The sequence below is a fragment of the Protopterus annectens genome, chromosome 2.part0 (assembly GCF_019279795.1).
Source record: "Protopterus annectens isolate FY-2018-M chromosome 2.part0, PAN1.0, whole genome shotgun sequence".
NCBI classification, from domain to species: domain Eukaryota; kingdom Metazoa; phylum Chordata; order Ceratodontiformes; family Protopteridae; genus Protopterus; species Protopterus annectens.
This window is the reverse complement of record NC_056728.1, coordinates 1939646581-1939660033: the sequence shown is the minus strand read 5'-3', so window position 1 is coordinate 1939660033 and position 13453 is coordinate 1939646581. Positions and strand designations below refer to the sequence as shown.

Sequence of the window (13453 nt, the reverse complement as noted above, 5' to 3'; positions counted from 1 at the left end):
TTGACTTCTGTGGTGGCAAAGGCTGTTTGCTTAACTTGTTTTTTGGCTGGAAGAAGAACCAACTGTGGGACTGATAATTTGTTACATAGTCAAGCTGAAAATAGTGACTCTTTCAGCTTGGACTGATTAATGATTTGGGCACATGGAAGTTATCCTGAATCTTTGGAATTTGGCATAAGATAACCCATATAGCTATGGCTACTACATCAAAGATCAATACAGTGAGCATAGGTTCATAGTACTTACTAAGCTATTACTTTCATAGGTTCACAGGTAAGTACTAGGCAATTATTCTTCTAACCATTACAAGCCTATCCAGGAAAGCCCTATTCAGAAATTTCCTCTAGCCCCAAGGAAGGCAAGAAAAGATAGACTGGAGAGAATGTGACGCTTTCCATCCAATTATCTGGGCGGACCTTGAAGGTGGGAAGGGTGCTACTCTACTTGCCATGTCACAGAAGTTGGTTACAAAGGTAATGAATATATTGAGATATGCGACTATCATACCAGCATGTCTTTTTTACCTGCTGATAAAGGCTTAGAATATTTAGCTGAATATTAAAGGTACCGTTACTTCTGTGAAGAAATAGGAGGGCAAATAGGCTTGAATCTTTCATGCCTCAAAAGGCTTACGAAGCCTAGGTTTATATTCTTATGGTAGTTTTTAGCCCTTACATTCTACATGAATAGCCTAGAGGAGAGCAGAACAAGGACATGTTGGTACATTTGCTTGTTGACCTATCTATGAGGGACATGGGTGCTAAACCAGGAATGCATTTGCAGTTTCCAATCAATCCAGTCATCCAAATTACATTTGAATCGAGTAAGAGAAGTACTTCACTTTATGAAGACTGGAAGACAGTTCCATAGAAGATTAATTCTCTGTGATATATACCTGTCCCTCCAACATATTCTATTTATTTGCAAAAAAAGATTGAGATCCCTTGAGTGAGTGTCCATGCTAGTACTCAGCTTATGAATGTATAATACATCTGACAGGACAGGGTCTGCTGAGGCTCTGTACATAGTGGTCAATTTTCAGTAGCTTCTATGATAATGAGAAGAGGGATAAGACTTTGAGATGGTCTGCATAGCTTTTGTGATTTTTAGGCCCTTGATTTTTGCAGTGAGAATGTATTGTGGTCACACTATTTGTGACAAGTGTTTGAACAGGTACATACCAAATGCGGCATTATATTCAGTGATGAAAGGCAAGTACAACTGAATGCTTCCATCCCAGGACCTGGACGTCATACTGTTAGATATATAAGCTATGTGATGAAGAAGAACTTCTTTATAATAGTGGATACATGGTGTTCAAAGGACAGTTCACTATTGACATAGGTTGCCAGAATTCTGACTACTGGATCAACTTTCAGAGGTGTGTCGCCACTGTGATAGTTAAAAGGGAAGTCATGCCTGTAAAAGGATATGACTATACATTTCTTATCCTTTAGTTTTATTCCATAGTTGGGACATTAGCTACTTGTTTGAGAAAAGCCCTTTTGGAGGATTTTGGTATCCTCTCAGAGTTTATGGCGGCACCAACTTTACAGCTGTCTGCAGACTTGGTCAGTCATGGACTTTTAACATTGACTTTGTCATCTGAGATGTAAATGCCAAACTGGAGTGTCCCAAGGACTGAAATGTTGTTTCATTTATGGTTTATACTACTGACACCTTCTGTATTGCTCATAAAGCAGATCCCCCAATCAGTCTACTTTAAATCCATTAAACATCAGAACTTTCAATACTCACAGGCTGATGAACTGACATTTTCTGTGTGCTTTACCTTTTTATATTCAGGCACACATTTGTGCACAATATATCTTACTTACAGCTTCAAATTCCAACTAAGTTCATCTTGCATACATTTATATTTCATAAAGGGCATAATTTCCCTACCCTGTTTATTTTGCATATCATTATTCATATGTATATATTCTGCAACAATTTTGCTGCCTGAACTGTAGTGCAACATGGGACTATGGACCACTGTTTGGTTGCACACTGCCCATTCCTGCAGAAGTATACCCTGTGTACTAGCCTTATTTTTTTGCATAATCTTATTTGGTCATCCATATATATTTTCTATAAGTATTTGTGCTGTCTGGACTATAGTGGAAAATGGGACTATGAATCCCTACTAGGATGCACACTGCTGATTCCCACGTAAGTATACACTGCATACTAAACGACTCCTCCCTGAATATAAGCCTTATTTTCAATGCATGTAATAAATGTATACAATAATCTCAGAGGGAGAGTAATGATAAATGAAAGTTCAATAAAACTGTCATACCTGAGTAAAGTATTTTGAAGCCCTTCTTGTTTGTGGCATGATCACTTGACCAGCGAAGATAAAGTTGACTTCCTTTGCTTGTAAAATTCAGTTGCACAGTGTGATTGCCACTTAAAGTCGTCAGTAACGGACTTTGACCAGTTGGGCCTTTTTATAATAAATAGAAAAATAAATAAATAAATACACATGTAGATGCACATATATGTACACTTTCATTTATAGTTTCTTATGGTTATTGCTAGTAACATTTGCAGTAACTGGAATAATTTTAGCTATGTCATCATTTTATTAAACTTTCAGCACATTAATACTTCATAACAATGATCAGTAATTTCAGTAATTTGTGTATAGAAACATCATTTTTATTAAACTTCCAGTAAAAGTTAATATTTCATTACATAAACACATCAATATATTACTACATCATTTTTTATCACATTTTCTGTTCATGTCAATATTTAATCATGCAATCTTGCCTATTTAGAAATGCAGTTATTATTACCCCAGAGGGGTTAGGGTTAGGATCTATATAAGATGTTTGCAATGTAAAAAAAAATGTTATATTCAGAATTACTATATTTTATAGCTACAGTTCTGGGAAATCTATTGCCCTGTGCTATACAAGCAGCATTTAAGGCAACATTAGACAATAGTGCAGTGCTGCACACCACATTATCTTCCAACCAGCATTTACTCTCTTTCTACTCTGACAGATACAACAGATTTAATGTAATATCTTTATGTTCAAGGCCAATACCATATTGTAATCAGTGAAGAAAATCTTTATTTTTCATTGTACTTGGCTCATATTTCTATAACAGTTCTCTGTATGTGCCCCCCCCCAAAAAAAAAAAACAGCATGTTTTAACTTAGTGCACAAATTTGAACCTTGCTGAATGATATTAGGCTTACCATCAAATATTTCAAGCTCATCAAATTGTTTTTCACTTTGAAACATTTCTACATAAATTGTGATGTTGTAATCTTTTTCAACTTTAATTGTCCAGGAGCAAGTTTGAGTGTTGGGATAATTAAATGGATATCCCGGGCTAAGTATCACACCAGATGAATCTGTACGAATTTCATTTGCAGGACACTGAGCTGAAAGAAAAATAAATGCTTTGGTTATTATGGAGTATACCGATCATCATTTTCATAAGGTAGCCATATATCTTATCAATTTTTATATAAACTGCATTCATAGCTAGCCAGACTTTACACAAACTACATTTTATTCTTCTTCTGTGATGCCTTCCAAGATCAGCTATATACTTATTTTCAACAAGGGTTCCAGTTTTATAACATTACTTTACTTACTTAATTTAAAAAAGGACGATCCAAATCACTGGGATAATGTTTCACATGAAATATAGCACATATTTATGAAATGTAACCATACTCAATAGTTTCTAAGCATTAGCATCTTGCTACTCTGCAGAAATGGTTCAGCCTTAGAATGATTTACATGTCAAAAGCATGATTCAGGCAAAAACCCTGCATCCGGTTTGCAATACTGAACTGCAGGTATGGGTCTGATCAGCACATCCAGACTTCACGTGTACAGTTATTATTATTTTTTACTAATTCTGCCTCATCCTGACTACTAGTGCGAGTGGTGCTCCATCTGTGGTGCTTTATATACCTACCCTAGCCACCTAACTGAACCCACCCCACAAGCAGCTTGGGAATAAAGGGTATCCTGTATACTGCCACCTACCTCCCTGCAGTCAACACCATATAACAAGAAAAACTGTTAATACCAAAGACAGCAGCAAGGTTAATATTTCTTCTACATTGTTACAATTTAAGCCATTTCACACTGAGCTAATCGAAAGAAGAATATTGAGCAAACTCGGAGGTATAATATATAACATTAAGTATCCTGTTTTTTGTTTATTTTGTTCTTTATTTCTTTGTTATTTATAACACTTTGTGTACTGTGTATTTTTCTAGCTAGTTTCACTGTGTGTGAGGTATTAACTGGAAATTGTCCACTTTTATTAAGCATCTGTTGGTTTTTTTGTTTCTGATAACTTGTTGCAGTTAAACTCTTTTTTCTAGAGGCTCCTTTAGCTGTTTAAAACTTTCATTTAAAGTCTCACTGCTGCTTTTCAGCTGTGAGAAACATTTCTGCAGTTTGTTTCTAAGTAGTGGGGATATTTGTAGCATTTCCATATTCAGGCTTGTATATGGGCCTAGTGTTTGTGGAGGCTGTGTGTCTGAGCACATATTCAGGGACATCTTGGTTTAGCCAAAGCCATCAGGCATTTCAGTGAGAGAGAATTGTTTGAGGTCATTGGCTGACTGAGGTCACCTGGACTACAGCTTAGACTAAGCACCTCATCGGTTCTTTTGAGATTTCTTTCGTAAAAGCTGTCTCAGGTTTCAACTTTCTGTTACCTAAGAAGTTCAGTTGTGTGTGTTTTTCCATTTCACACTGAGCTAATCGAAGGAAGGACACTGAGCAAACTCGGAGCTATAATATATTACATTAAGTATCCTGTTTTTTGTTTATTTTGTTCTTTATTTCTTTATTTATAGCACTTTGTGCACTGTGTATTTTTCTAGCTATTTTCACTGTGTTTGAGATATTAACTGGAAATTGTCCACTTTTATTAAGCATCTGTTGGGTTGTTTGTTTCTGATAACTTGTCGCAGTTAAACTCTTTTTTCTAGAGGCTCCTTTAGCTGTTTAAAACTTTCATTTAAAGGCTCACTGCTGCTTTTCAGCTGTGAGAAACATTTCTGCAGTTTGCTTCTAAGTAGTGGGGATATTTGTAGCATTTCCATATTCAGGCTTGTATTTGGGCCTAGTGTTTGTGGAGGCTGTGTGTCTGAGCACATATTCAGGGACATCTTGGTTTAGCCAAAGCCATCAGGCATTTCAGTGAGAGAGAATTGTTTGAGGTCATTGGATGACTGAGGTCATCTGGACTACAACTTAGACTAAACACCTCATTGGTTCTTTTGAGATTTCTTTCTTAAAAGCTGTCTCAGGTTTCAACTTTCTGTTACCTAAGAAGTTCAGTTGTGAGTGTTCTGTCATTTCACACTGAGCTAATCAAAGGAAGGACACTGAGCAAACTCGGAGCTATAATATATAACATTAAGTATCCTGTTTTTTGTTTATTTTGTTCTTTATTTCTTTGTTATTTATAGCACTTTGTGTACTGTGTATTTTTCTAGCTAGTTTCACTGTGTGTGAGGTATTAACTGGAAATTGTCCACTTTTATTAAGCATCTGTTGGGTTGTTTGTTTCTGATAACTTGTTGCAGTTAAACTCTTTTTTCTAGAAGCTCATTTAGCTGTTTAAAACTGTCATTTAAAGGCTCACTGCTGCTTTTCCACTTGTTTCCCACCCTCCCTCCCTGTTGGTATAGTGTTTTATAGTTGGTGGCTTTGCAGTTGCCCGCCCCTAGTGTAAATTTGATCTGGGACCCTCCTCCCAGTCTAGTGTCATTACCTCATTCGACCCAGTACAGTGAGAACATTTGAGAAGGCCAATCAGCTTAGTTTCTGCTACTCCTTTCTCTCTTTCCACTAAAAAAAAAAAAAAAAAAAAAAAAAACTTTTTCTAAGCTTGTTTCCTGCCTTTCTTGTGGGTAGTCTAGCCTGGATATAGATTTGCTGTGTCCAGGACTATTTGTAGGCTTCTAGGGCCCAAGCCTTTCTGTGTTGGAGGGAAGCCTTCTAGCTTAATTTTGTTTCTTAGAACTAGCCAGTTTTTTTTGTTTCAGCACTTGTTCAGAACTTATTGTAAGCACTAAATAAGCTAAAAATTACTAAAGCACTCAACTTTCCTCACTGTCTAGAGGAAAACAGTTTCTAGTACTTAACAAATAAGCACCTATCCAGGTATGTCTAAGGGTCAGCCCCTGGTGTTTTCTCCTGTCTACCTGATGAATCTGGGCATCTTGGGGCAATGCAGTAATTGCCTCATGTACACAGACAACCCTCTCCTCCTACCACCCAACACTACAACCTGTGAGAGATGCACTTATGTAGCCAAACTGGAAGCAAAGATCTCTTCACCCAAGACTGGACTAGACAGTCAAGAGGAGAAGGTAAACACTTGCACCACACCACACTCAGCACACAGTCCCTCAAAACCTACACCACAAAAACACATACATAGAAACACAAAACACACACCTACATTCACGGAGGCTCTCAGTAAAAACCTGCCCAAGCAACAGGGACCTCCAAAGCAGAAACACAAGCAACCTCCACCCCCCAACACAACCCAAATGACACATAGCCCACAAACTCAATGTGCCACTTAACCACAGCCCATAAGGCATAACAACGTACCCAACACTCTAGTCATAGGTGACTCTATAGTCAGGCACACTGATGTTCCACTCACCAGGCTAAACAAGGAGAAAGTTACTGTCAGTTGCCTGTCGGTTGCCAGGATCCGCCACATAATGCATGCACTCAGGTCACTCCACAACAAGTACAAATATGACTCTGTCATTGTCCATGTTGGTGTGAATGACCTGAGAAGTACCTCCTTGGACTACATGAAAAGGGACATGGAGGAGCTGTGCAATCTTGTAGCCCAGGCAGGTATGACCCTAGCCCTGAGTAGCATCCTGCCATCACCCAGAATGATACCACAATACAAGGACAAAATGATTGACTTCAACAATTGGCTAAGCTTTTGGTGTCATTCTAAGGGGATACAGTATCTGTCTGCCTGGGATGACATGATCGACAAGCCACGATGCTTTGCCAGAGATGGCCTGCACCTGTCGCCCCTGGGATTCCGGATACTGGCTAAGGCTCTAGCCACCCCTATAGTGCCTTTTTTAGGCACGGTTCAAATGACAAATTCACTACCATAACAGGTACAGGCAAGAAGAATCTGAGGGTATTGCTACTCAATGCTAGAAGTCTAAACCTCAAAATGCACTCTCTTGAGGCACTCCTTAAAATGGAGAACATCAACATCTGTGCAGTGACAGAGACGTGGTTCAAGGCTCCAGAGAGTACCCCTGCATTACCAGATTATAATTCATACCACACCTTTCGGCCACCTAACCTGGACCGAAACACTAAAGGTGGAGGCGTGTCCATATTCATTAAGGATATCCACACCTCCAGGCTAGTTGCTCAGCATAATGCATCCGAGATTATCCAAGTGCAACTAACTCTGGGCAAGACCGCAATCCAAATTGTAGCTTGCTACAGATCCCCCACCATGCCCCAGGATTTCCACTCCTCATTTCTTAATATGCTGGAAAATATTAGGGTACAACCTAACACCCTAATAATGGGTGATTTCAACTATCCTACCATTAACTGGGAAAACTACTCATGTACCAACTCTTGTGCTCAACGTTTTCTGGAATTCATAAATTCTAATGCCTTGGATCAACTTATTCACACCCTTAACAGGGGCAGAAATATCTTAGACCTGGTTATTACCAAGATGGGCAACCGGTGCTCCACAGCAGAGGTCAATTCCTCGTTGGTCAGATCCGACCATAAGCTAATCACCCTAGACATCCACATCTGTCCCCCACCCCCCATTAGGGAAACCACAGTAAAAAATTTCTCCAAAGCCAACTTCACGCTTCTTAAGACAGAAGTGGCAAACTTCACGACACCCATGCTGACAGACAATGGAGGTATGACTGCTGAATCCTACACAAATACACTTTATAAGCACTTACATGAGTGCATGGATCGTGCAATCCCTAACAGAACCAAGATGCTATCCTCCAAAAAAAGGAAGCCAATCTGGTGGTCCCCTGCCATAAACAAACTCTACAACAGAAGAAAGAAACTGTTGCAAAAAAGAGTAAAATCCCATGATTGGAGAAACTCCCTGGTCAGCTTCAGTAAGAAGCTGAAATCCCTCATAAAATCCTCCAAAGCTAGTTATGAAAACAAAATCACAACTGACTCTAAAGACAACCACAAAGTATTCTATAGCTATGTCAAGAATCTCAATGGCAACACTCAGATCTGCTCTGAGTTACAGCAAAATGGCACTAAATATACAGAACCAACGGATATTGCCAACATCCTGGCAGATAGGTTCAGTGCTAACTTTACTCCTCTGTCATCCCCTAAAGGGCCCATCTCTATACCAGAAGAATGCAAAGTTCCTGTAATCACGGCTGCACAGGTAAAATACACACTATCCAAAGCCAAGAACACAGCATCCATGGGACCTGACGACATCCCAGGCTGTGTTCTACATGAACTACAGAATGAACTGGCACCCCACCTAAGTACGATGTTCAATCATAGCCTCACCTCAGGCTATGTGCCCACTGAATGGCGCACAGCGACAGTTATCCCACTCCACAAAGTGGGAGCCACCACAGACCCCAGAAACTACCTCCCCATTAGCCTAATGAGCCTGGTCTGCAAGGCTATGGAGCGTATCATCATGGAACTTATAAACAATGACATTGGTAATCTCCAAACTCAGGACCCCACCCAGTATGAGTTTTTAAAAGGCAGATCATGTCTCCTAAACCTGATAGCCTTCTTTGAAGCAGTCACCAAAGCCGTAGATGAGGGTAAGGTGGTTCACACAGCCTATCTAGATCTCGCCAAGGCTTTTGACACCATCCCCCACTCTGGAATTATAGATAAACTCACTAAACTAGGTATAAATCCCTATGTCACAAGATGGGTTGCCAACTGGCTCACTGACAGAACCAACACTGTGAAAGTAGCAGACTCCAAATCCAGCTTCAGACCAGTGACAAGTGGAGTACCACAGGGTTCAGTCCTGGGTCCTCTCCTGTTTGGTATCTACTTCTCTGAAGTACAGGCCAACACAGAAGGTCTTTGGCTAATGAAGTTCGCAGATGACTGCAAACTAGGAGCCATAATCAAAACTCCAAAAGATGTGGACATCCTACAAAAGGGCCTTGCTGAGACAGATGACTGGTGTCAAAGCCATGGCCTCAAGCTCAATGCCAAAAAGTGCATTGTCATTCCTTTTGGTAAAAACTCAGTACCCATGAACTACCACATAGGTGGTAGTCTACTTAACATCGAAAGTGTGATAAGAGACCTTGGGACACAGGTGGACAGTAGTCTCTCCTTTGATAATCACATCGCCACAGTAGTCAGGAAATCTTTCTATGTGGCACACCTCATCACAAAAGGTTTCTCATCCAGGAATAAAGAGGTCATTGTTCCCCTCTACTCGTCACTCATTAGACCTATTATAGAGTACAATGACCCTTTTGGTATGTACCTCACAAGACATCTACAACAACTGGAAAGGCCACAGAAATACCTCACAAAGAGGATTACCAGCCTCAAAGAGATGCCCTATGCAGACCGTCTCAAAAAAACTGCAGCTTTACTCCATTGCATATCGCCTACTCAGAGGCAATCTCTGCCTAACACGCAAAGCTATATCAAACCCAGAGCTTTTAGACATGCTCCACTTAAAGAAATCCCAATCCCTATGAGCTACATGCTCTAGGGACCTAAACTTCATCACCACAATAAACAGAACATGCTGGAGGGATAGATTCCTGTCCCAGAGACTTCCCATACTCTGGAACAAACTACCTATCATTATCAAACAAAGCTCCTCATTAGCACTGTTCAAGAAAAATCTTGATGACTGGATGTGAGATAGGAAATTCACCCCAGGGATGGATCACTTCTGTGGCTCTGCTCAACAGTGGCACAGGAAAATAATTTTCTTGGGTGGCGAAAGCCAGGGTACCTTTGGCTAGGCTTATATAGGCCCTAGGGCCAATAGCCTAATACCTACCTATGAACCTATGAACCTATAAGAATATCTAGTAGCAAAGTGGTCTACACAGGTGCTCGCAGCACTAGTAGTGGTGGAGTAATCCCCCTCATTGGCAAAATTTTGTTTGTAAGCTTTTTTGAATTAGCTAAAGGGAAGCAGTCATTAAGAACTTACCCCACCCCTGGCCTGTTTTTACCTGCTCCCCCCAGGTTAGAACTCACTGATTGCCTCTGTAGGATATCTCTCTGTAAGTCTTGTAGTGGCTGGGCCCCAATCCGTTCGCTCCCCTACCCTGCCCCCATTTCCCACCCGTCCCCACTACGTCTAGATTTATTCTAACTTTAAGTCACTTGACCACTCCCCACAACCAGTCAACAACAATGTCCCATAACACACCCCTAGAATTTCTCTACTAGACAATAACACCACTTGCATCCACTTACAAACAAAAACAAACCATGCTAACCTTACTTTCATCTCTCCTATTGGCCCTCTCAACCCTAACCTATATTACATCCTTGCACACATACACACTCCTGCCACATAGCACCTATCATACTACACTTACCCCTACACACACAACCTTTCTTATCACCCCATCATTATTTAGCAACAACACTATACTATTTTTACAAGCCAAGCACATCCCACTATCTAACAATAGAAAAACATCATGCAAACTCCACATAGACATTCAACTATCAAGCTTCAACTTTTTTTTAAGAAATACCTCCTTACCTCTGGTGACATCCATCCAAACCCAGGTCCAAACAACATTATACCCCCAAACAAACACCCTGCTGATCTCCTCATCATAAACCTTAACTCTCATAGTATATCTAAAAATAAAGAAAAGAGTTCCGTACTCAACAGACCAAAATACCTTTAATGCAAAATTCCAAAATTGAAATAAACGCTTTCGTCTGCCCACAGCAGACTTCTTCAGATAAATAAACCTCTGGTGCCTTGGTTATTTATACAATTCTGTTGGTAATTAATCAATAATTAAATCAATTAAACATGCATTATCTTTTAAAGATACAAGATGACTGGAGGTAGTAGATTTAAGCTTTCATCGAGTCCTTTGAATATATTAAACATTTTTTCTGTATGCATAAAACTGCTACTTTATGTCCTAAATAGTTAGGAATGCAACCAATCATAAAAAATGCCAATACCAAATTTATAATCAAAAACAGGACTAAAAATTGTTGAAAATTATTAAAAATTGTTGTTGTATGAAAAATGTATATTAAATTTTATATACATTTTGATGCAATACTTTTTCAATAATTTATTGAACTTTTTTCATTAAATTACCTAATTTGTGTGAGACCAAACTGGGTTAAAAACCAATTAAATATTCCATAAGAATTAATTGTCTTGTATACTAAGCTGTTAAGCACTATTTTATAACCAAATACAGTACAATGATAAAAAATATACTTAAAGTGCATAAAACTGTTAGGACAGAATAGATGTGTTGAAAAACACACATGTTAACTACATCCATAGGTGCAAGGTTCTGTTTGTAAAAATAAAAAATAAAAAATAAAAGATAAAAAGTAAAAATGTAAAAAAATAAGAGAGTTGAAAAGTTAAAAAGTTATAAAGTTACCAATTTAGACAGGGAAACTTTTCACCTAGATAAGTTAACTCCCACAATCTAGTGGGTAATAAGAAGGTGGGGTGAAACTTTAGTTTAATCATCTAATCTCATAGTATATCTAACAAACTTCCTCACTTACATACACTCATAACCCACTACCCCCCCCCCCCGACATTCTCACTATAACAGAAAACTGGCTGAAACCTAACACACAAAATGAAGAGATCCTCCCTCCGGGTTATAATATCATACGTCTAGATAGAACAAGAAAAAAAGGCAGGGGCATTGCAATTGTTTACAAAAATTATATCTCTCTCCAACCTCTTTTAACCCCACTACCAAAATTTAACAATGCTGAGACCACTGGTTCTGTGTTACTCATAAATAACAAAAAGAGTATCATTATTTTATGCGCATATATCCCTCCAGGCAACAACTCTCAAACAATTGAGGATATTCTACAATGTTCTAAAGATAATCTCCCACAGGAGACTATTATACTAGGAGATCTAAACATGAACTGGCAATCCTGTAACTCAAAAAAAAAAAATACTAACCACATAAACTTGTATGGCTTCACCCAACTCATTCAAGAACCTACTTGGGTTGACAAAAAAATCCCATAAAGAATCAGTACTGGATTGGACATTAGTTAACTACCCTGCAAATAATTATCAAGTAGGTAATCTAACAGATGGACTTAGCAATCATCTTCCTACCTTTCTACTAAGGAAAAGGACTAATACTCCAAAACCTACAGTCTACAGACAAGTCCGAAATGATCGTAATGTCAACCCATTAGAACTCAACACTTTGTTAAAAAAATGTAATTGGGAACCACTTTGTAGCCTTGATCTTGACCATGCAGTTGACTATTTTAACAATATTCTGATTAACATTCTCAATTCTATTGCTCCAGTAAGGAAAATAAGAACCAAGCAAAACCATGCCCCATGGCTCACCAAGTCCACTAGAGACCTAATGAAAACCAGAGACAAGGCATGGAAAGCTTGGAAAAAAGATAACACTCCCCTAACTTAACAAAACTATCAATACCATAGAAACCAAGTAAAAATACAAACAAAGCATGATAAACAAAATTCTTATTAGATATGCAAAACAAACACTGCAATAACCCCCAAAAATGTTGGCATGCTATAAACTCCCTATTAAATCCAGGCAAAACCTCCACACCAGCACCCTCCTCCACCACTACAAAATCAAATAGTGAAATAGCCTTACCATTTTAATCACCACTTTACTGACTCCATTATATCACTATCAACCCAACTTTCAAAAAATACCTTCCCATGTATACCAAAACCTACCAACATAACTTCCTTTTCCTTCTCACCTGTCTCAACCTGCACAATAAAAAATACCTCTTAAAACTAAAACCCACGTCTCTTGCAGCCGATGGCATACCTGCTCATTTCCTGAAAATGTCTGCTGACTCTCTGTCCTACCCTGTCTCTATCTTAATCAACCGCTCCATTCAGGAATCCCATATCCCTCAACTCTGGAAAGTCTCTTACATTATTCCACTCCACAAAGGTGGAAATTCCTATGAGTTCTCTAACTACCACCCCATAGTGATTCTGTCTCCCTTATCAAAAATACTTGAAAAATGCATACATTCACAGGTGATGCATTTCCTCAGCTCAAACAAGATCTTCTCTACACAACATGGCTTTCGTCCACACCACAGCACATCGTCTGCCCTTCTATCTTTCATGAACCTACTTAACCAACACAGAAATAATAACATGTTTGTATCCGCCATATTTCTGGACCGCTCTAAGG

At 39.0% G+C, this 13453-nt stretch overlaps 1 protein-coding gene across 1 annotated transcript in view; it reads right to left on the bottom strand.

Annotated features, from left to right (window-relative positions):
* Positions 1-13453, bottom strand: part of LOC122792903 (CUB and sushi domain-containing protein 1-like) — a 4548980-nt gene that overhangs the window by 1958512 nt on the left and 2577015 nt on the right. Inside the window, exons 36-37 of the mRNA XM_044060461.1 lie at positions 3215-3403; positions 2303-2449 (exon numbers count right to left, since the gene is read on the bottom strand). Of these exons, the coding sequence (XP_043916396.1) occupies positions 2303-2449; positions 3215-3403 (336 nt within the window). The remainder of the gene's footprint in view (positions 1-2302; positions 2450-3214; positions 3404-13453) is intronic.